General features: G+C 35.3%; 2 protein-coding genes across 2 annotated transcripts in view; one reads left to right on the forward strand and one right to left on the reverse strand.

The window, feature by feature from the left end:
* Positions 1-322: 322 nt before the first annotated feature.
* Positions 323-6,159, reverse strand: LOC135157902 (uncharacterized). The gene is made up of 2 exons (XM_064115051.1): positions 5,036-6,159; positions 323-3,572 (listed from the first exon to the last, which is right to left on the reverse strand). The coding sequence occupies exon 2, from the start codon at positions 3,544-3,546 to the stop codon at positions 1,780-1,782; it is 1,767 nt and encodes a 588-aa protein (XP_063971121.1). The 5' UTR covers positions 3,547-3,572; positions 5,036-6,159; the 3' UTR covers positions 323-1,779.
* A 7,711-nt stretch (positions 6,160-13,870) lies between these two features.
* LOC129282488 (cleavage stimulation factor subunit 3-like) overlaps positions 13,871-25,694 on the forward strand; it is a 30,379-nt gene continuing 18,555 nt past the window's right edge. Inside the window, exons 1-3 of the mRNA XM_064114833.1 lie at positions 13,871-14,045; positions 20,876-20,977; positions 23,723-23,818. Coding sequence (XP_063970903.1) covers positions 14,013-14,045; positions 20,876-20,977; positions 23,723-23,818 — 231 coding nt within the window. The 5' untranslated portion in view covers positions 13,871-14,012. The remainder of the gene's footprint in view (positions 14,046-20,875; positions 20,978-23,722; positions 23,819-25,694) is intronic.

Consider the following 25,694-nt stretch of genomic DNA (forward strand, 5'->3'; position numbering starts at 1 on the left):
ATTTATTCAAATTAACATTTTTTTGGGGTGGACTTGAATTTTAAGTTGAAATATAATCTTTGCATACCAAAATTCACGATGATGACAAACGGTTGAATGCAATAATGTTTATCTTTTGTCAAAATTATAGGCTTACATGATTTTCAGTCCCATTTTGTTAAATACTTGGGTTATTTTGGAGTACCTCATTTCGCTTAATAACAAATTTCAGTCTATCGTTTAGTAATGTTGTAACATTACCAACAGCTTTCTAATGTTTGGACTGACACGGATGCTATAATTCTGAAAATGCACAAAACCACACACGGATCTTCATTAATTTGTATTCACATGACTGTGATCATGCAGGGTTTCTTTTTTAATTATACCGAATGATACAAAGATGATTAAAGGCTAGATGGAACATTCAATGTACAAATATTTGGGAAAATCTTAACCAGCACAAGGGTAATTATGTGTCCAACCAATTTTGGGCAGTATTTTACCCAATGCGGGAAGCATATTGTCCAGTAAGGTTAAAAAAATGAGCAGCAATTACTTATAAACACCGCACACTGGAAATATAAAAATGCCCAAAAGAAATGCTCAATGTTGGATACATAATTATACCCGCATGGAACATTTTTACCCAATATTTATAAGAGTGATGACCGACTTTTTTTTTTAATACGTAATGTGTTGCCATTTTCGACGAGGTGATTTCAAGTTCGGTGTTGGGAGCATGAATCAGTCTGCCGACCATGCCTCCCGGGTAGCGACCGGATACCAGCAAACTTGGCACCTGCATGAGACAACACTCGACCCCGCCGAAAAATTAGGTGCCGAGTTGTCTAATATCGGATCGCTATTTTGTTGACAAATGTTTGTATTGAATACAAATTAATTGCAATGTTTTCTGTGATTTCAATTAATTCTTTGTATTTCAACATGTTCAATATCAATCTTACCATAGGGCTAGATTGTGTTTTACGATGGACAACTCGGCACCTATTTTTATCGGCAGGGCCGAGTTGTTGCAAGTGCCGATTTGACCTGGAACAAAAGTAACCCGAGCTCTAATACACCAAATATGGGTTTATAAACATGATTCTAATCGCATAACTGATATCCCAGCACCTGGTGATTTCAGTCCCAATTTGTTGCCATGGTTGGCATGCTGGTAAAAAAAAACATAGCTCAAACCAACACCATGGCACTGTCATACAAAGAATTGCAACTGATCCGATCAACCACAACAATGAAAAACCAGCAACGTCAACATATAAAATGATTAATTTTAAAAAAATTCTAGATCTGTCTATTCATACATTCATCGTTTTATTGTCAATTCAGTATGTTCCATTTTGTTTACATTTTTTTTAACAAAAGGACATGCTGCAAATTTCTTGAAAGGAAAATTATGACATTAATGGATTTCCATATAGTTTAGGTTGATGTGATCAATCACAATTTTTCGTAAGCCCTAACCACAGAGATACTACTTTATTTAGTATACATGTATATCTCTGTGGACGGGATCCATCTGTAAACACCGAACTAAAATAATTCATTGTTTTCAAAAGTATAAAATCCTCGATTGAATTGATCTATCAAAGATTGTTAAACACCTTAAGTTTCATTTTGTTGTATTTAAGTTAAATATATGAATAAGTTATTCAATAAATATTTATAACACTTTTATCATGATGAAAAAACAGTGTCCTGCACTTTCAGAGAGGCCTATCAGGTTTTATCTATTGGACAATTTTGTCCTGCTGTAACTATTCCCGCGAATCCCTCTCAATTATCATCTTCATCTTCATCGTCGTCGTCACTTTCGTCCCTTTCGTCAGAACCGGTATCATCACAGGCTTCATCGTCCTCTTCGGAGGAAGAACAATTCTGATCATTGTCAATTTGTTCACGTTGTATTTCATTTGTTCTGTTTCTTTGTTCTCTGCTATTGTTATGTTTTTGCTCGATTAAACTACTGACACTTTCCTCAGTTCCGTTTCCCTGGTTTTCACGGTCCTCATTCTCGCTACTGCCCTTTTCGTCATCCCCGCCTTGGATGTCATCATCCGGTAGCTCGGACGGTAGAAACACGTCGATCTGCGTCTTTCGAACGATACGACCTCCAAAGTCAAACACCTTTGATGCGTCAACCGTATGGGTGATGACAGTCTCGCCGTTATTCTCTGGCGAGGAAATGCGCACGATGCGTGTATAGGACGAATCATTCCATTCCTCTCGAAAAGTTTCGTCACCATCCCCCTCTTCATCGTCGGAATTCGGCGGAGCGGCACAGGGACGGAGGTATTTCGATCTCGCACTGCCGATGTCGGAGTCGAGATCGAAGAATGCATGCTTTCGTGCATCGCGGAACGTTCGATATACAGCTTCGGCTTCACGGTTCCCTGTTTCTAGAGAGGCACCTCTGCATAGGTCTGCAGCAAGTGCGTTGATGTCCTTCACTGGGTCTGGAGCGGGTGGTTTTTCGGTATCACAGGTAGTGGTCTTTGATTTCGATTTACCGTCTATTGGTGGAAGGACCTTGCGTCTTTTTTGGATCTCACTCAAAGAATGTTTAGTGGGAACTACAGTGGTTGTAACTGTCTTCTGAGATTGTGCTGCCTTCTGACCCGGGTAACCAACCGCCAACCCTGTGATGTATTCTTTAGGTGCGAAATGTCGGCGGGGAGGTCTGACGTCGAGACCCAACTCTTTTCTCCAGATTTGTCGTATATTGCTCTCGGATCCAATACTTTCACCAACTGGTGATCCCAATTCCTCTGGAAATGTTCTTGATGCTCTTGAAGAGTTGCGAGACACCTGGTGGTTTGGAGGCCGTGGAGTCGTATCGTAAAATGGGTGGGATATTTCCCCCGATCTGAGACTTGTTTTCCGGGCTACTTCCTTCCGTGACTGCGATATCGATATTCGGCTGTCTGAGTGCGGCCTCACTGTTTTATCAGATTTAACATTAATAACTTTCCTATCGCCGACAGCCTTTCCGTCTGCGCCACAAACGCCATCACCCTCTTCATCGTCATCATCACTGTCGTCGTTGTCACCATCATTATCGCTGCCATGGACAATGTCTGTGAATAATTCGTCCTCTTGAGTTTCCGATTCGGCTGGAGACAACGCATTTCCATGGTCGGCCTTCCTAATGGAATGTATTCGGCGTTTTTCGGTGCTTCCCGCTAAACGTGGGGATAGCTTCGCTGCGGTAGAGGATATGCCGAAGTTCTTATTTCTTTCTTTATCATCAGGGCTTGATCGTCCATTCCTCAGTCTCTTTTTCTTTAATACATCTCTGCATTGCTCGTAAGTCGGTTTTGCTATATTAACAGAAGATGCGCTATTATCAGTAATACTTAGCGGTCCGTCACCACCTCCGTCGGGATCAACAGTCTTGTTATAGCCACTTGCATCATAATATGATCTCTCGGTCTTTCTTTGCGACGTGTGGCGCCCTCTCTTAGTCAAAGACTTTCTCTCCTTCAGCGCTGTGTCCAATTTTGAGACCGAGAGGGTGGCACCGAGTTCGGGTATCCGGGTCATTGTCAAGTTGTGGAGCTGGCTTAATTCTGGAATCGATTGAAATACGAGAAAGGAAAAAGGCAGCGTGAGAATGATTATATCACTTTCCTAAAATGTACGGTGAATGATTAATGAATGCCTATATATACCTGTGTTAGTATTATGACATTTACATAGCTCAAATAGAAAAAATACCTCAACCATATGTTATTTATAATATTCCAAAGCCTCAATATTGTGAAAGCAGGGATTTGAGTTGTCATATAGCTTACTATTATTGCATTTTTGTAATTTTGTTCAATACGGTTTTTTTTTATTGAATATTCACACACTGTCACAATTATTCATTTGGCTTATATCATATCGAATTACACTTTTTAAAGTGTTCTTTCTTTTTCGTACATGACTCAGTAACGCAATATCCACTTTATCCACTATATACAATAGCATGGACCGTTATTGTTTTATTCTTGTGATCTATACTTTTTATTATATTATTGAAACGTATGATATCAAACGCTGTGCCTTTTACAAGCCAAAGATACAAGTTAAGTTACCATATGATCAACAAACTAAAGCGCAAACTAACCAACGATGGGTTACACGAAGGCAAATACAAACACATTATCGATGTAGCAAGAAGATAAAATGTAATCTCCTTGGTTATATCAAGTATACAAAATACGCTGGGTATTGAGCGCATTTTAAAGACATGTATCTTTATCTACGAATTCCGAGGTTGCTGGGTATTTTAGTGAATCAGAATAAAAAGATCGCGGCGCCGTTCTATAGTACGTTATTATGGAGTTAACGTTTCTTGAAGGGAGCTATATAGTGGACATGATGGAAATCGAAGCGGCCGTGAATGTTATTTATGTATATTTGTAAAAGGTTTATTTCATAAAGTCATATGCGGCAGCGCTCCATACAGCCATGCAAGCATAATGTCTTATTTTCTTAGAAAACTACTAGATTTGAAGTCTGAATTCCAAAAATAACGATTAAAATAAGCACCGTTTGCCATGATGAATAAAAATGGTAATTAATGGAGTTGAGATTATCTAACATGATTAATACAAAATACAGTTCCTGCACTATGGTTCACTTTAATTGCTTTTGATGACAATCACGATTATTTTGCCATTGAAAATACTTGGGGGAAGTATTCCTCAAAAAATAACTTGTACACTGCCAATCAATGGTTCTGTTTAAGAAGGAGAATATACATTACAGCAGGGGCGGGTCTTGGGATTTGTTTATATGGGGGGGGGGGGGGGGGGGCGGCAACCGTAAAGATGGAGTTGTTGTTTTCGCGAAGAAAACATAGTTTTATCATACGACTAAACTGTATTTTTCCGTTAATCTTCTTCCTTTATTCATCAAACTTTCTTCTCTTCTTTGTCACATGTACCATTTGAAAGGACATGGAAGGAATGACCCTGCCCCCCCCTCTTTTGGCGCCATCCATGCATTACAACGCATTCCTGGGTACATAAACTACTGTACTTACCACAAAGTCAATGTTGGGGAAATATATCCGTAATTCCTTTATCAGGTATAGATATCGTCACTGACATTCCTCGATGCTTGATTTGCATGGCAACCATGCATGATGTGAATGATCTGCGGCTCGAATGAACATTGTATTCCGTTATCGTCACGATGGATGTATCCCATAGAAATGTTATGGTACAATATGTCATAAATACCCAGGGATGAATCTTTTAAATCCATGAAGGAAAGAAGTAACTCTGTTGTATTTTTCATTCATTCATTCATTCATTTATTTATTTATTTCTATAAAGTCGTCGAGTTTCACATCATTTGGGAATATAAATTGTTAAAGAACAATTATAGATTTATAATATACCTATTGTTTGCAAAGATGTCCGCACAATTCCACAAAACGAATCAAGTAACGATTCACAATCGTCCATTTATATGGGATAGAAAATGCACATTATAGTCTATTGTTCTTGTGTGCATAAGTCCAAATTAAAAAAGGTTCTGTGTTCCTATATCAAGCACAGTGTATTATGACAAGATCGTCATCCAACTTGTACTGGTAGAGGCTCAATAGCAGAGGTTATTTTCAAAATTAAAGTAGACGAATAAAGGCAATCATCATCATCTCCTTCTCATTCTTCAATAATTCCACAGTAAGACTTCTACTATCACCAAAATAAAAAGTGCTTTGCATATACCCGGTAGATATCATCGGTGCAATCATTCCAGAACTTTATATGTTCATATAAGTAGACGAATATAAACATATCATCATAATTAGTTCCGTCTCATCCTTTATTCTGCAGTGTATAATTGTAGCTTGTTGTACTATTACAAAATTGTGTGCTTTGTAGTAATTATATCCGGCATGCATAAGGCTGAATTGTTCGATAGTTCTTTGTAACAACAACATGAATAAAAACAAATCATCGTCATCTCCTTTTAATATCAGCCTCCAGTAATTTCGCAGTGATACCAAGACTTCTAGCTCGTTGTGCTATCACAAAACGTGCTTTGTATCAAGAGGACGACAGTTGCCAAAAAGGCAGCGTTCCGTCTGGTCGCACATATAGCGTTGCGTTACCAGGCACCCGGGCCGAGCTTCTTCAGTTACCTTATCTCTTCTCTAGTATAGATCATTAATCTGTTTAATGGGTCGCAATCACCAATAAAAAAAGACCGCTCTCAAATATAGATAATGAATCATCCCGTCGTATTCTCACACAAAAGCATCCTTTTCTCTTGGCTTCTTACAAGACTGGTAGCTATTATTTTAAATAGTCAAGACGCCATTTTATATTAGAAACTTGGTCTGCGTGATCGACATGTTGTGAAGCCAAGAAAAATATGGTTTCCCCAATGTAACTTGAAGACTCAATTTCCGTCTACTGCTTCTGTGAACATCCGAAATGTAGATAAACCATAAAACTAAAACAAGGTCAACTAAAAAAAAACCACTTCGAATACCATCTATTGCATCTGCGAACGTCCAAGTTAAAGATAAACCATATACAGCCGAAACAAACTCACGAGCAAGGATTAATAGACTTAAAGGAGAATGAAACCCTTGAAACCAGCTGAATCCATATCAAAGAGAAAAATCAAAGAAACGTATTGTTGAAAGTTTTAGGAAGATTGAATGAATAATAAGAAAGTTATGAGCATTTGAATATTGAGATCACTAATGCCATGTAGATCCTCCAATTGGCAATGCGACCAAGATCTGTGATGTCACATACGTACAACTCCCTCATTACTTTAGTACTTATTTCACTTATATTCTCACTTTTATAGAGTCTATCACAAGGTGAGGTGTTCTCTTTATGAGAGGACAAGTACAGAGGTTTCACAAAATTATATCATTGATGAATCGTTTGTCATATGATTAGAATGAGCAAAAAGAGATGTTTTGGGGTATATTTTCAGTGTCCAAAAAGGGAGAGTTGTTCATCTGTTACATCATAGATCTTGGTCGCATTGCCAATAGGAGGATCTCCATAGCATTAGTGATCTCGACATTCAAATGCTCATAACTCTTCTATTGCTAGTCCTATTTTACTCAAACTGTTGTTGATCTTATTCTTTGATTTTTCTGCTTTCACAAAAGCTAACTTGCTCCAAGAGTTTCATTCTCCTTTAAGCTCCATATTTCCAGTAGAATTAATTGACAATGTATGCAGGATTTATCGTCTTGTTCTAACGCTAAACATCCTTTTCTCTTGGCTTCTTGAAAGACTGGATACTATTTTAGTCAAGGCGCCATTTTATATAGACATAGATGAAACTTGCTCTGCTTGGTCGATGTTGTGAAGCCAAGAAAAATAGGGTTTCCCCACTCAGCAGTGTATTAAGACTCGATTGCCATCTACAGAATCTGCTTACGTCCAGGCTGTACATAAAGCACACAAAATAACACAAAATCAACCAAAATAAACTTCGAATACCATCTACTGCACTTGTGAACGTCCAAGCTATACCATACAACTTCAATAAACTTGCGAGAAAAATGATGCATGAATAATAATAGTCGCCAGAATGATACAGCATTATAATATTTAAGCTCCATATTTCCAGTAAAATTTAATTGACGATATATACGCAGGCCTGGTTTCTACGAACACAAAGTGTTGATTCAATTTCCACTAGAGGTTTGGCAAATGTCATTTCTGATCCATCAAAAATTAGCAATTTGATTGGACGTCAATAAATTATGAAATATTCCAGTTGTATAGCGTTTATATTGTTCTCGCCGTTGTGTTCGAAGCCCAGTTGTCAACCACGAAGTATAATTAATGGACACACATCAACCTCGGATGTGGCATATACTTGCTGAATTTTGAGGGGGTAGGCCTTACCTCGATCGTGGCCGATGGGGCACATTTCCATAAAATCCCGATCAAGCAAAACGAGCAAGCGAAAATTATAACCTTTTCAAATATGAAAATATATTAATTTGTGATAGATTGGACATTTATATTACGAAAATGATATTACGTTTCATCTTTTTTTTCAAACCTGCGTTTTATTTCCTTTTCTCCTTCTTTTTAATTTCCTTGGTCGTAAAAATGTTGGAAGGTCCAGTGCCCCCAAGCCCTCCCGATCTATACGATATTGATATTACTTTCATATAATAAAACATCACATAAAGCATTGGGCCTATTCACTTTGTGTCGTATCATGAGTTAGAAGTTATTTGTATGCATATCACATGTAGATCGAAATCGTTTTTATGGCAATGTCATATTATGCAAATAACTGCCATTAAAATAATACTTCACTTTACAATAGATTTAAAGGGATGGTCCGGGTTGAAAATATTTATATTTAAATAGATAAAGTAAAATTCACAGAGCAAAATGTTTAAAATTTCATCAAAATTAGGTGACAAATTACGAAGCTATTGAATTTTAAAGTTTATCAATATTTTGTGAAAACAGTTATATGCACATGGTCATGAATATTCATTATCACATCATCATCACTTTCCTTTTTCTTATGTTATTACATGAAATCATAAATGTTTTCATCATTTAATACATGTGTAAGTGATGTGTCTCCATTATGATGAAACAAGTTGCGGCGATAAATAAATAATGCACTTAATCGGTTGTCAATCCAATTGTTTTAGTTCTTAGTAGAAAATTTTGAAAAAAACCTAATTTCATATAATAAAATACAAAAGAAAAAGTGGGGATATGACATCATTAGCCCAACTAATGAATATTCACAAAGACATGCCTAAAACTGTTTCACCGGAATAATGCAAATCTTTAAATTAAATTACTTCGTTATTTATTATCCAATTTTGATGAAATTTTCAGCATTTTGCTCTGTGAATTTTATTCTATTCATTGAGATATAAATGTCTCCAACCTGGACCACCCCTTTTTAGCAAGCCATGATACATTTGGGACATCATGACTCTTCACATGAACTAGAAAGCACAGACAAATATATATATTTAGGTATAGGTTTCTCACAGTAGGACTTAGACATACATAGGCCTATATACTTCATGTAACTTGCCTTCCCTATAGTGTGGGGCGTCGTGCATGGTCTAGTGGTTATGACCCTCGTCTTTCAATCTGAGGGACGTGGGTTCGATTCCCTTCAACAAGGTGAGGTGAATGGATACCCGGTATAGGAAGAAATTTCTTGAATGCTTCAATTCCTATATATGGCAGCACGGCTAAAACAAATGTATAGCAGCGCTTTGTATCCTCAGGCAAAAACCGCTTAATAAATCCGGCTATTTATATCATTATTATATATCATTCATAAACTTCTTGACTAATAATTCATTAAGACTCGTTTTGATTAAAATTGCAGCGATACCATCATTGAATCATGATCATCATACAGTACATACGTGGCTATCAGTCCTCCTGGTTGCCCCCCTCCTATCAAAACGTTGTGTTATATTAAATCATTCTTCGACGTGCCAAATCTATAATGGAATTAAAATAAAGGCTTTATGATCGCTCGTTTTTCTCTCTCGCAATTGTCGGACATCGTGATCGTCATTAAAAAAAAACCCTCTCGAGATAACGTATTGGCTTTTATCTGTCTGAGTCGGTTTCGTTTGTTTGACTATGTAGCAACAATGGATTATATTTTGCTGAATAAAACAATCTAAATCAACCCACTTTATGATCAATGAGTAATCGATCGTGACCGATATGGATATTTGCAATCACCATGATATAGGCCTACTATAACGAGACCCAATCATTATTGTGCGTGGCACTAGCGTACCTACGGGGGGGGGGGGGGGCAGAGGGGGCAGTCTGCCCCCCCTGACGAGCCACAACCCATGCAAAGGACGTATCCCTGCCCCCCCTGACGAGCTTGTAAGAACTTTTTTGCCCCCCCCCCCTGACGAGCTTGAAGACCTTTATTGCCCCTGACGAGCTTGAACTTGAAGCCCTTTTTTTTTTTTTTTTTGCTTGTCAAATTTTTTTCTGGTACGAAATCCTTCATTTGTGATTGAAGACCTTTTTTTTTTTTTTTTTTTTTTTTTTGCTTGTCAAATTTTTTTTCCTAGGTCCGCCACTGATGCGTGGAAAGGCATAGCTAGCTATAGGCCTACTTATTTTGCGACCAAACATATTTAGACTGGAAACTTTTACAACAGGTAAACAAATGCGATGATGAATTACATTCATGATCATTTTGCAAAGAAATTTTGAGTGTGATATTGTTCAAAGTGGTCCGGGTTCCGTGACTATATATAGTTCTCGAGACAGGCAGCTCCGGGGTTCGATACCCAGCAAAGGCACTGATCACATGCCATAAACCCTGGTATATCTAAAGTTCTAAACAGCTCTTTTATTACACACTAACTTTTAATGAACAAAATTACAGAAGAATCGTATGTAAATGGTTAGACGCAATATAATTGCTTTATGTTAAATGCGGAGAAAGAATATGGTAGACATGGTAGAAGGATGCATTATTATTATAATTATCATAATGACATTGACAATTTGTGTTGAATAATTTATGAAACACTGTGCTATTGTCTGCTCCATAGACATGATCTCTCATCATGAAGAATACCCCCCCCCCCCTCTCCCTCTCTCTCTCTCCCTTTCTAACTCTCTATTTCTCTCCTCTTTTTGTCACGCTGACACCCATTCTCATATATTTTTATTTTCCTCTCCCAATTCTCTCCTACAGAATAACAGAGCACATATCCTCTCTCATTTATCATAATAATCCCCCTCTCTCTCTGACGTCCCGGTCTGACGTTTATTCCTCCGACCATCTCTGATCACTCGTCCTTGGCAGTTTTCGCATCACTTGCAGTAATTTCGCCCGTGGAAAATTCAATACCCAGAACGAATTGGCGTCTGTTGTCACGGCAACAGTGGGTTAATCGTATGTGATCAACGATATAAAGCTTTGAAGAACGGTGCATTGTCATTTTACAACGCTTAGTATCATATGCATGCATGTAACCCAACATTTAGGTATATACTATCTGATTTTGCGCAATAGGGATTTTTTTTAATTAAAGGGGGAGTGAACTGTGAACTGTGTGTGGTCTATCATTGACTGTGTGTTATAAAAACTTAGTCTTAAAATATAAGTTTTCAGATATCTACTAATTGACCTATAATTGTATTTGTATATAGAGAAACTAAAATGTTTTGAGAGGGAAAGTAATAATTTGCTACTTGGTAACATAATTATTGCGGTATAAATGTATTGAGTACTTAATTAGCATGGTATCATTCAAGTGGGTCTATATCGCTATAGACTACACGAGCATTGTGGGTCAGGAACACTGGGGCCGATTGCACGAAAGGGTCTTTCCAAGGACCGTCTTTCGTGTCGCCCATCTTTTATGATGCGCTGTAAGCGGGGTGTTTCTGAAATTTATGATAAACAAATAAAATTCGTAGGCTTGCTTTTAAATCAAATTTTATACAATTTCATGAGATATCACATCATTTTATAAACAAATATTTTGTTTATTTTAACGGACAAATAAAATATATTTGCAGATAATTTATTTGAAATGCGTTTCACATGGCGTATCATAAAAGATGGGCGACACGAAAGACGGTCCTTGGAAAGACCCTTTCGTGCAATCGGCCCCTGATCTCTCCACTAGACTGAGAGATCAGTCACTCTGGTCACTGGCCAGGTATGAGTAGTTGAGGACTCGAGATGGCGCTATTGGTTTTTACTTGTTTTGAAGAAGTAACTTGTTATATGGCCATTTATTCTGGGACTCGAGCCAGTACAAATCTATAAGAAACCAAGAGAAAACCAAAAGAATTTAGATTAAGATAATCCAACAGACCAATGGACAAAACCCATTTGAATATTTTTTTCATCTTTTGCATATTTTACAGTAGAAAATTAGGTAAAATAGTAACAATATTCGAGAATACAGAAAACTTGTCCCAAGTATATATATATAGTTTAGAGATGAAGAATGTGATTCCATATTATTAGGGGCGGAATCATAATTGTGAGAGGGGATGTTGACATGAATTTACGTAATCATCATCGAAAATATTTTATGATAAGCAAATAGATAAAGAAGTCTCATGGATGCAAGAACGGAGGCCTTGCCCCCACCCTCCCCTCCCCTCTGAAAATGTCTCTCAGTAATTTATCAGTAATAAGGCCTACAGGAAGGCGCGATAGCTCAGTCGGTAGAGCGGGGGTTTCGGATTCCGGTGACCCGGGTTCGATTCCCAAGTGGTGCGCTAGTGCCCTTTGGTAAGGCATTTATCCTCATTACCAGGTCCCTCGGAGAGGACCTTAAGCCGTTGGTCCCCTGGTTGCTTGCTCACAGGCATTCGTGCTTTCTTAGCAATCAGGTAAAACAACCTCGGTATAACATTAACAATTTACTAACCAGAGGCATGATGGGACATTCGTTTATACCATCTATCTTTTTATGGAAAATGTATGAGTGAGGAAATAAGAAAATTTCCAATACTTGTGTCCAATAAGTGAAGATGTCCAAATAATCTCAGGTATTGAAAATGTTTGATGAAAATTATAATGCAGACTTTTTTTTTATACATAGAAAACAGAAAACAGATCGTTGCACATTGCGCAGCCTTCTTTGGTATACGCATCACAAAGTTTTGGTTTGTTGGTTATTGCTATTTGAAGTTGTGAAACTAAACACATATGAAGAGCTCAGTTGCAAAAGGGGTTAGATACATTTTTCATCAAATTTGATTTTTTTTTTTGTCTAAATGTATATACTTTAAGTAGCTCTGTAAGATGATACCAAAGAAAAGTTGAATTTCCCATTATAAGTGAACAGAAACAGAACTCGAGTCATATAACTTTACATTACCCCTATTATTCAATATATTGTTGTGAAATATATTACGTCACTCATAGGTTATCTTGCCCCTTCCCCTAAAAATAAAACCCTGGTGACGCCCGCTGATATGTCCAGGGGCGGATCCAGCTAGGATTTTCCAAAAGGGGGGTGGGGCACAATTTTTTCCCGAGAAAAAATTTGAAAAGAAAAAAAAAGAAAAAAAAGTCCTCACTTGTGTATGAACGACATATTCCCATTAAAATGCGCATGCTGTGGCTTTCAAGGGGGGGGGGGGGCACGCATGTGTAAGAACGGCATATTTACATTAAAATTTTGATTATGGCTCTCAAAGGGGGGGGGGGGGGCGGGACGGGCCGAGGCAGGACGTGCCCCTGGATCTGCAAGTGATATTAATTTAAATAAGTAGAATGACTTATTTTCCTAATGATTTCAAATTGCATTGGTTTCGGCCGTTACTGTTGCTTTTGTTTTGTTTGCTTAAAAAGGAAGTCCACTACTCATCGCAGACTCACTGATATTTTTTTTTGTTTCAAATACATTTTTAAAAACAAAATACAAAACCCAAATTACCAGGATCTAATATCTCAACTCCATCTTAATCATAATTATAGACAATTCTTTTGACTTTACCTGTATAAGGTAACTAGAATTCATATATTCTGGATTGATACAGGTAAAAAATATATTGGTGTGAATTTTTTACTGACACATGACACATCAAGTTTTTACCATTTTGAAATTGAGTGTACCCGTATGAATTAAAAACAAAATTCACACTGTAAATTTTCCCATTTTTCACACATAGGCCTATATAATGGGTTGTCTTGTTTTTTTGTTTTTTTTAGACATTAGCTATCAATATTTTTTAGATATAATTATCGTTCGATTTTATTCGAAAAATGAGTACATTCAACATAAATTGTTTGGTTTAAAAAATAAATTAGTATGAATATCAAATTGAAAACACACACACACAAAAATCTCTTTTTTTTTAATGTGCAATTCAACGTAGAGGGCCTTGCATCCGGGTTATTTTCGAAGACCTGCGGGATTTCTGGATTGACATCGCCATCTTCTACCGAATTTGTTGAGCTGGAATTCTACTTTGATAAAATATTAAAACGTGTAGTTTCTTTCAAATTCATATTTTGATGACAAGAAGATGTCAGGGGACATAAGATCGGAGCTGTTTACGGTATGTTTACTGACTAAAATTGCCTTTGAAATGTGGCGTTGTGTCGGACTGCGTGTGCGAGCTGCATCTGAGAGTGAGACCACACAAAAAAAAAAGTTAATGGGACTGAATATTTATGTTTCCCCATTTATGCATGTGCCAGTTTCCACTGTCATTACTGTTTTCTTTAACATTGTTTATGCGATATATTCTGCTCATAGTAACATATGCCAAGCTTTGCTTCTAACGTTAGGGGCTCGATGATAAAATAAGGCCTGATTATTTTTTGCTTGATCATTCTCGATCTCTAGTCATTTTGAGTTTTTTATTTTGAAAGTTTTTAAATTTGAAGAAAATGTAACAGTTTTAAGTTAGGTAGAGTTAGGCCTAAACTAGAGGCCTGAATTTTGAAGAAAGATTGTAAAACTTCCAGCAACAGGCTCTTAAAAGTCATTCTGATCATCATGACTTCATGTATCTGTAGACCCCCTAATTAGTAATTTAAAGTTCATTATGATATTTTTAGTTTTACAAACTTTTATAAAATCAAAATGGAAGTCCAAACTTCAAAGAAAGAAAATAAAGATTAAAGTTTTGATTTTGTCTTTCTTAAGTTTTGAATGTGCGAATCATACATGTACAAGCAGCTGTCCCATGGCATCTCGGCATAGTACATGTAGATCTAGATGTAGGAAAATGGTATGGAATGATTTTTCTGAAATTAGTTTTTTACCTCCTTTTTGTATTTCGTAAATTTCAATTTTATTACTATAGAAAAAAGCCACGATAGCATTTTATGGAAAAAACACGAGTGAGCTGCTTGTATTTGATGTTACACAGTCAAAGCTTTAAACATACATTAATTCTTTTAAACTCTTAAGGATTTCCCCCAAATATTCCCCAATATTTTCTTTTTGTTTTTCTCCTTTTCTTTTAAACCACCTGTATGGTCAGTTCCCCCATGTCTGCGCGGTCTCCCAAGTCTGCGCACCCGCGTATCTGCGCGATTCTAGTAAAAGAAGATACGCAACGAGCACGAACTTTACACATGCATTACATAGACAGGTATTCATAAAAAAATCTGACTCAAAATGGTGGAAAAATAATGAATTCAGGGCATTTCATGTGACGGCCTCAAAATGCAGCCTTTGTCATCAAAATCCCCGAATCGTGTGCAAAGTGAATGAGTGCGCAGACATGGGGTACCATTTTTTTTTCAATCTGAAAATGACCGCCCAAAGGTTTTTCAAGAAAATCTTATATTTTCTTTCATTTTTTAATGAGAAATTTGGTACACTTACTCTTAATCATATAAGGAACACTATTAACCAAAAGATTTTGTGAAATAAGAAGAAATTCATGTTAAATCTTAACTCAAATTGTTAGGTGCGCAGACTTGGGGCCCACCATCATACATATGTGTAAGAATTAAGATGAAGTTCCTACAACAACAAAGTTCCTCTGACAACCTGAAACAGTTTAAAATGTGTTTGCAAAAAGACTTGGTCAACTGTCAAGATGCTTTTCTAAAGTTGAAGTTATTTGATGTTTTATCATATGTAATATCAGAAATTCAGATTTCAGCAACTGTCTGTTCTAACTAGAGCGAGCATACATTTTAGTACTTAGTGTAATTACGGTCTTGTTTCAACATTTTTTCTTGCCAAATTTGAAAAAAAAATGCACGATATCTAACATCTGGCACAAGACTTTAATCCAGCCCACAGCTCCAGGGTACAGTTTAGTGAACAAGTTTAACACGAAAAACTTATGAAAATAGAGTTCAACTTTTTAAGACAGTTGGTAACATTACAAAAGTTTTACTAAAAAAAATCCTGAACTTTGATGATAATTAACACCTCTAGGAAGAAAAAAATGAACACTCAAGATATCTGTGACTGAAAATCCGTCATTCAAGTTCTTGTCTAGGCATCTAGGCCTAGGGTCTCTATTTGTAACAGGAAGAAAATTTGCAATGTTTGCAATCACTTTATTTTTCAATATTTTTAAACATTAAATAATGGTTTACTGGTGCAGACTAGATTTTTAAAAGTCAAGTCGATATCAACCAATAGGCCTACATTTACAAATCCTGGATTTTTTTTACTGTATTGAAAAGTGCATAAAACCCTATAAAAGAGCAACTATATTTTATTTTCAAAGAAAGCCAAGGTTTTTGTTTTATGAAATATTTTTAAAAGTGATAAAATTAAATTACATTTGATTTGGAGAAATTAAATTGATTTAAGATAAAAATGTAGAATTGTATTGTTGTTTGAATTGAATTTACCTAAATTCTTGTGTTCATATCCTGTGGAAATAGTATTTGAAAAAATGATCAAATAATCTAATAAAATTTATTTGAGATTGATATTTGGTTGGCAAGTATCATTTGTACAGTGTACCATACCATAGAGCGAGCATACATTTTAGTACTTAGTGTAATTAGTGCCTAGGTTCAGCTTCACTCCCCAAATTTAATACCCCCTTTTATCCTTGCATTTATGGAGGAAGATTGTTTAAATATATTTCAGCAAGAGAGTTTTAGAAGCTTGTGCAGTTTTTGTGTGTGTGTATTTGACTGTGTTATGTGGGTGAATTGACCTTGGCAGAAGAGATCAACATTCTGTAATAGAATGTATTGTATTGTGTACATGTACACATTTTTGTTGATATAGTATTAAAGGATGTCCATTTGAAGTGACAAAGACGAGGAGAGGAACAGAGAGAACATACATGTAAGAGGAGAGGAGCAGACAGAAGAGAAGATAGGAGAGAAGAGGAAAGAAGAGAAGAAAAGAGGAGAGGAAAGGAGAGAAGTGGAGTAGATGGAAGAGGGATGAAGAGGAGGGGCGAGAAGAGAAGAAAAGAGAGGAGGGGAGATGAAAGAAGAGAAGAGAGATGAGCATCAAGGAGAGAAGAGCAGAAAAAAGGTTATTAGAGAAGGGAAGGAAAGAGAAGTAAAGAGAGATAGGTTGTGTGTGTGTGAGAGAGAGAGAGAGAGAAAGAAAAAGAGGGAGAAAGATGGAAAAAGGAAAACAAAAGAAGAGAGAGAGAGAGAGAGAACAAGGTGGAATTCAATATACATATTTGATATACATGTACCCCTGAATTTTTTTTTTTTTTTTGCCTAGTGGAGATCAAATCGAAATAGCTATACTGTAGATCTATGCTGAACAATTTTTTTTTTTGGCTATCCCATATTTTCTAACCTCAGGGTCTCGTTTCATAAAGACTTGTTACTAGAATAACAAATGCACAATTTCTATAATAATTTTACTCTCAACCAATCAAATTGAACAATTTCAGTAGCTTTTAACTGTCATGTGCAAACTTGTTATAACAAGTTTTATGAAACAGGGCCCCAGATGATTATGTTTGTACACTGTAAGTGCATTAAAGCCATTGTTGGTCATTTCATATCGAAGTTGCTTTTGAGTCATTAACAGTACTGTGAGTAAAGAAAACAGAGGAATGTTTTTTGTAGTACAGAGAAGACTTGATGTGCATAGTATAGTGTGTGTGTGTGTGTAAGAGAGGGAGAGAGGGGGGGGGGGACAGGAGAATAATTTGGAAAGTGCCTTATTTTTGTTTGTATCATATTCCATTTGTGTAATGTCATATTAGTGCTATACTTTGCTTTCTGTCATCAATCTCGAGTTGTGTGTTTGTGAGAGGGAGGAAAAAAGTGCGGGTATTGTGTGAGTGAACTTGAAGTCATGTTTGGTTTTGTTTGTACATAAACATGCATGCAATGATAAACAATTCTTCCCCCTTTCACATGTCTTTCTCCAATGCAAAGTACAGTAGTAAAATACATGTGTGTTTGTTTTACAATGTAATTTTTGGATCAAGTGATCTTTGAAATTCAATATTTTTGCAACATTATCAAAACATTTACATGTACGCTGACTACTTCCTAAAAATACACTGTTGCGTTGTCATGCCAATATACCATTTACATACAATGAGTGTCGTGCCAACGCAATACATTATGATTGAATTCATATTAAGTTGATAATCAGTTGAGTTTTCTGCTGAAGAGAGTATTATACTTTATAGAGTGGAAGCATATAACTACATGTAATTCTTGGTACTGCTTTTTTTGTTATATTTATTTGTTTCTTTTCAGTAGTGATAATGATAGTTGATATACATGTAGGTCCCATGGATATAGATTAATGTTAGCCAGCAAGGATAAAGTTAAAGGACAAGTCCACCCCAACCATTAGTTGATTTGAATAAAAAGAGAAAAATCCAACAAGCATAACACTGAAAATTTTATCAAAATCGGATGTAAAATAAGAAAGTTATGACATTTTAAGTTTTGCTTAATTTCACAAAACAGTTATATGTACATCCTGGTCAGTATGCAAATGAGGAGACTGGTGACGTCATCCACTCACTATTTCTTTTGTATTTCATTTCATGAAATACGAAATATTCTAATTTTCTCCTCATTGTCAAGTGAAACAAAGATCAATTCCTCCCTGAACATGTGGAATTAGCATTGTTTAATAATTATGGTTCAGTCAAGTTGGTCCTTATTGTCAAATCTGTAAAAAATGAAATATTGTATAATTCAAACAATAAAAAACAAAAGAAATAGTGAGTGATGGACATCATCGACTGTCTCATTTGCATGTCACTGAGATGTGCATATAACTGTTTTGTGGAAAAATAAGCGAAACTTTAAAATGTCATAACTTCCTTATTTTACATCCGATTTTGATGAAATTTTTAGCGTTTTGCACGTTGGATTTTTCTCTATTTATTCAAATCATCATTTTCTGGGATGGACTTGACCTTTAAGAGCAGTTCAATGTATATGCGTATAATTTTATTACAGTTTATGTAATTGAATCACAAAGTTAAGTGTAGATTTCAGTGGCATAATAATGTAAATGGTCCATTTTACGATAAGTGCTTGATTCTGATTGTTCCAATTGCTATTAGATAATAAGGGCTTTAAAATGTGTGTTGGTATCATATATCTTAGAATTGGAATTGAATGAATATCTATATCTGAGTATCCCTGACAAATGGGGTATGAACATAAAGAACATTGCAACATCGTAATATTTTTTTCTTTTCCCTGCAATGGATATGAATTTACTCTCTTCATGTCAACAGTGCTTACATGTATTAAAACAATGAAATCATAAACAAACATATTATTGTGATGATGATAAGTTGAGTAAATTTTCATCTTGTGCTTTTGATAATTCCGCTATATTTTCCAAGGCTGAGTAATAAAGATTTTTTTTTTTCTTGATATGTTTTAAAATGAAAGTGTATTATTCAAAGTCTTTGTAGGTTTAAGAGTTCATAAACCTTTTGCACAAGAGTTTGGGTGATGTGTAAGTTTTCTTTTTAAGTTTCCCCAAATCTGTAATGCTTTCCAAGTTGATGATTATTTGGCTTTTGGTCAAGAATTCATTCAAAAGTTGAAAGAACACATGATTAAATAAAATTGCTCCCAACTTATTTTTGATATTGATTGAAATTTAGAATGTGGCCCTCATGATGAGCTCATTACTCAAATTTTTGCTTAATTTGTGATATCAAAATAAAGATTCCATTCTACTGTTGAACTACTGAAATTTCATAGTTCTAAGGAGAATTAATAGCATTTCAGATTTGGAGTCGCATACTTTTTGCTTACTTCTGTCACCATTAAGTTTGTTGTATACCAAAGAACTGCTAGTTTGGTAGATATCATCTAGTTTTAAACTTTAATCAGTTATGTATTTATGTACAGCATTGATGACAGATTGCTTTGCAGATTGGTAAGTAGTACGTAAGTGTGAAAATCAAATTAATTTGTGTGACAAAAACATTTTTTAGAATATTCACAAATTGGACATTTCCTTTAATATTTATTTTAATAGTCAAAGTAGGATAGATGGAATGATTAGTGCGTGAATTGGATGATATGTGTTATGAACATATGCAGACAACTCTGCCTAAGTCAAATATTTTGAGACCATAGAAATTCATTTGACTTCAGGAGAAATTTGACTCACAAGTTATTTTACATTTTTGATAATCTGGGTCCCATAACACAAAGGTTAGCGATTGATCTTACGCTTGATCTTCACGATTGATTGTACATTTTAGTCTATGGAATCAATCATAGAAAAATATTCTACGATCATTGCTAAGTTTCGTGTTACGGGCCCCAGGTCTGAGATTTTACTTTGAATTAGGCCAATATCCGACTTTTGGAAGGTCGGCTAAGGCAGAGTTGCCTGTATTTTCATTTGTCTGCCTAATAATTGAATCCTTTGATAGAACATCACTCAGCAATGTGAAAACTGGATACATTAATTCCCGTTCAATAAACAAAAACACCCATAATGCAAAGCCACCTCCCAAAAAATAACAATTGTAACCCAAATAAGACCATCATCTACAATACTCCTAAACTCTCATTTTAATGACTAATGTTACATATATACAGGGGATATTTGTAATATTTTTTAAGGACGTCCTACATGTAGGTACAGAAGGGATGGGGGTTGGGTTGTTCATCAATATCATCACACTGAGGTCGATGCCATACTTGTGAAACAACAAATACACAGAAAGTTTTTAAAATGAGTGAATTTTAAAGTAGTGATAATTTTAAATCAGATCATATACTGTACAACTTCCAATTAATCATCCTCACCATCTTAATCAAATTCATGTGATAAGGAGTGAGTGTGACTTGTGAAGAGTGTCTGATATCTATGCTAAACCCAAACTCTTGTGCAAAACTTGTAGCTGTATTGTAAATAAGTTCCATATTCTGTATTTCAGCTGTTAACATCCTCCCTCAATTTTCCTTTCCCATTCAACAAAAACAGGGCTGGGGATATGTGCCAGAAAAAGTGAAGAAAGCCCAGCGGAAAATCCAAGTTTATCCGTGTGACACCGACGCATGGAATATTCTTTTACGAGAAGCCCAGGTAAGCGATGTAAAATACATGATGTTTGGCAGGGACCATCAAGAAGCAAGATTATCACAGAAAAAAGTGAATAAATTCATTGAAACAAATAAAAAATAATAAACCAATATCCTGTCACTGTGTTTTATTGCATTCTTGTCGATTTCTATACAAGTGTATGCAGTAAATGAGTTTGGTTTTTAAGGGGGAATGGCTGGGTTGCGTTAACTGACAAATAAAGCAATAAAACCTCACAACATGCAATGTCAAATGTTTCATTTGTTTTGAGTCAATTTCTATTTATCCTTGTTTTTGACATGTTTAGTTTCCCTTTGGTTGCCGTGCAAGCCAGGTTTAGTGGGTTTTTATAGAAAAAAAAACATGCATCATATTAAATGAGATACAGACAGTATTTCTGTGTTTTTGTCATTTGTTGCTTGTCTCTCAATTATCTACCTGTATTTTAAACTACAAAATGGCAACTGCACAAGCAAGAAGGGAATGATTGTTTCAGACATTTTAATTGATTTTTTTTTTTATGTTCTATTATTGTATGACATTTAATTTTTCATATGTACATGTGTATGTATATACCCATAATCCCTAGTTAATTACACAAATAATTTAGAAATGTGTAAGCCCCCCAATGTTTTATTAAGCAGTAAATTTGAATTAAAATGATTACTTAAACAATCTACAATTAGAAGGTGAAGAAGAAGAATAGGAAAAGAAGACAAATAGAGAGAAGATGAAAATATAGGAAGGAGAAGCACAAGACTACAACAAACATTTTAAGGGGGAAGAAGAGGAGGAGAAAAGAAGATTGAAGAAGTACAGAGCGAAGAAAGAAGATAGAACCACATACAGTGTAGATATTAAATGGAGGATGCGGATGAAGAATGGTAGAAAAATGAAGAGGAATAAAGTAATGATTCAATAAAATGTTTAACGTTTGATATATAATTTTTGAAAACATCTGAATAGTCTCCTTTTAATGCAATTCAAATTTTAAGGAGTGAAAACAAAATTTGGCGCTGCTTATTTACCAAGGTTTGGCTGCTCTGTCCTTTATAAAAATAAGCAATTTGTTTAATATGCCTTGGGGAAAAAATCTGAATATTTGTCACATTTGGTTTATTTTGTTCATATTCATTGATACTTAAAGGTAAAGAATATGTATGAATTATTTGATCTTCTGTAATAAATTACTACTTTTTGGTTGTAATTTGTTTAGTTTTATTTTTCCACAATGTGTCAGACATAAAGGGCTATTCAGACATGAATGAGAAACCTCTGTCACAATAGAGTATGAAAATTAAATTGGTCAAGATAAATATGTATATGAAGTGTCATCGAGCATACTTTAAAAATCATTATTTAGTGACTCTAAATGTACATGTACACAATGTTACATTAAATTTGAATTATGTAACTTATGATTTCATAAAACACAAATCAAACATTTTTAATGATTTTTCAACATTTGTTGAGTCATGAGTGTCTTTCAAAATTCATGGCTGAATAGTTCTGGGTCATATATCAACAATTAATTGGTTCTGTGTCAGGATATTGTGGGCTACTGTCGAGGCCATTTTTATATTGCACTAAAAATTAATCTATGTCATGTACATTCATATGAGCATACCCCATCATTGGAATGTTGGAATATGAATTACAGAAATTTGGCATTCACATTCTAACTACTGAATTTCATATTTTAGCAAACAGATGAATAAAATCATTGGCATTCTACTGTGCATACTCATGCACTTTAAAAGTGTTTAACTTTGGTTGCAATAAATTCATAGAAATGGTTCATTGGTATAAGTGCCATCTTAATCCTGCACAGACCATATTATTTTATCATGATTGATATGTGATCATCTCTAAAAGGCTGTGTCACATCTTTCTGCCTGATGATACCATCCAACAAAAGAAAAGTCTGGTTTTGATACTTATTTTAAAGCTATATTCCAGACTTTTTTTTCTCTACCGTTTGACACCACCTGAAGTAAAAATTGAGACAGAGGCAGATGTTATCATTAGGTGGGGGTATATGACATATTACCATTAGAAGGAAATTGAGTTTTGTTGTTGGTTTCAGAGTTGTGTTTTATAAACCTTATTAAGGTTGAATGGAAATACTCCATTCTGTCAAGAGCTTCGTTCTAGAAAATACCGGTACATGTAATTAGAGATTAGTCTCAGAAATCTTATGCTTCCATTCTATACTCCCCTTTTCACAAGCTTTTTTCTTTCTTTCTTTCTTTCTTTCTTTCTTTCTTTCTTTCTTTCTTTCTTTCTTTCTTTCTTTCTTTCTTTCTTTCTTTCTTTCTTTCTTTCTTTCTTTCTTTCTTTCTTTCTTTCTTTCTTTCTTTCTTTCTTTCTTTCTTTCTTTCTTTCTTTCTTTCTTTCTTTCTTTCTTTCTTTCTTTCTTTCTTTCTTTCTTTCTTTCTTTCTTTCTTTCTTTCTTTCTTTCTTTCTTTCTGTCTTTCTTTCTTTCTGTCGTATTTTCTTTCTTTCTTTCTTTCTTTCTTTCAGTCTGTATATCTCATTGTCCTCCTTATCTCTCTCTCTCTCTCTCTCCCTTTGTCTGTTTCTCTCTCTACTAGGTATATAGAAAGAAGTTCTTGACAGGTGTGTACATATAATCCCCAACCCGAATAGTTCTAAACTCCGAGGAGTTATCTTTTATTTCCTTGAAATGTATGCCAACCATCCAATGTTCCTTCTTCCCCTCTCTATCTCACGATGTCTCACACTCAGAACCAACCAGTGGAGAAAGCCAGGACCCTGTATGAGCTTGTGGTTACGACGTTTGCCAACTCCGGACGCTACTGGAAGAACTACGTGGAGCAAGAGGTCATTGTCTAGAAATTCTCTTTAAAGGGGAATCCAACCCAAATAAAAACTTGTTTTTATAAGGAAAAGAAAAATCAGACAAGTTGATAGGTGAAAGTTTGAACAATATTGGACAATCAACAAGAAAGTTATAAATTTTTCAAGTTGTAAATATTGGTAATCACTATACCCTTGGAGACTTCAAATTGGCTGCATATGGGATGGCATAGTGATGTAAGGCAAGGACTACTCTTCCATGTACTCCAATACATATTACGGCTAAAATGTCATTTTTCCCAAAAGTTTTATTTCAAATTATATTTTTATTTCATGAGGACATAAAACAATATACTACCTGGGTTATATTTAGATTACTGCCCCAGGGGAATGGGTACTTAGGAGAAAACCACAAATCCCTGATAATAAAGTACATGGCCTATGGGAAAGTTGTCCTTGCCCCTTGTCATATTTTACTTACCCAGTTGCCAATTTGAAATCTACATAGTATTAGTGATCTCAATTTTAAAGCAGCTATAACTTTCTTATTGCTTGACCTATTTCTTTCAAACTTTCACCATTCTGTTTGATTTATTTTTCGCCTTCCCAACACAACATTTTATGGCCAAGGCTGGATTCCCCTTTTTAAATTAAAAAAACAAAAAAACAAATAGAATATCATCAGAACATATGCAAGCTTTGATTAAAAATACATACATTTCCAAATATACAGTGGTACTAAAAAGTTAATAGTGAACCCCGCCTGAAAATGAATACTTAAAACAGCCCGTGACACTGGTACTGGTCCGACGGTCCCAGACCATTAAAAATTGCTGTCGGGTCTTAACTTTTTAGAAACTGCCAGATTTACTGGTCTGACATGACCAGTAAAAAACATATCAAACTAATATAAATGATATTTTCTCCTCCTTAGTATCTTAAAAAATGGCTTTCCAAAATTGAGAAATGGTTCTCATGAATTGCGTTGTGTGTGTACTGTTTGTTAGTACATTTTTTTTTTGGGGGGGGGCAATAATAGCAATAAAAACTGCAAAATTAGTCTTTTTCATGTTTTTCTTTATTTTTGGGGACCAGTAAATATTAGGTTTGGACCAGCAAAAAATGAAAAACTGGGTATCTACTGGTCCGACTTGAACAGGTTGGATCAGAAGAAAAAAAGGGTTAGTGTGGAGCCCTGCTTTAAAGTGTTCAGGTTCTGCCATCTTTTAGATATTTAATTGTGAAGTCAGGTGATCAAATATTACTTTCAGTAAAGTTTGTTTCTCTGGGCTCACTGGACGTTATAGTGTGTTGTCTACATTCAACACTCAGCATTAAGCAATGTATTTTCTGGTGGGGTTCACTAATTTTTTAGCACCACTTGTAAAACAGACATATTCAACACAAATATTTTTTGCACATACATAAATATATCTAGTTTGATATCCACTGCTTAAAAGCTTTAAAAGTTTAAAATACCCACTTGGACCAACAAAAGTTGGTCTTAAACCATGATTAAATCCCTTTGGCCCAAATTCACAAATGTTGCTTTGAATGGATGGTTTGAAACCATGAAAAATGCAAATTTCACAATTTAACAAATTCTTGTGGTGTGAAAAAGGGTCCAATAAATGATGCACTATTTTTTTCTTCCAAGAAGAGCTTAATTCATGCTTGTTTGCTTTGAGTCCACTTTCTTGTTTATTGCTACACCAACAGCGGACTCTTCAGATTAAAACCATTGACTCATAACCCATAGCAACAAAAATGAATTTAGTGCCCTTTCGCCCTGTGAAAAAAAGTGCACATTCTTAATTGGACCCTTTATCGACACACTAAATAAGTTATTGCATGAAATCTGCATAAACCATGATTCAGACTATTGATTAAAACTCTGTGA

The sequence above is a fragment of the Lytechinus pictus genome, unplaced genomic scaffold (assembly GCF_037042905.1).
Source record: "Lytechinus pictus isolate F3 Inbred unplaced genomic scaffold, Lp3.0 scaffold_20, whole genome shotgun sequence".
NCBI lineage: Eukaryota > Metazoa > Echinodermata > Echinoidea > Temnopleuroida > Toxopneustidae > Lytechinus > Lytechinus pictus.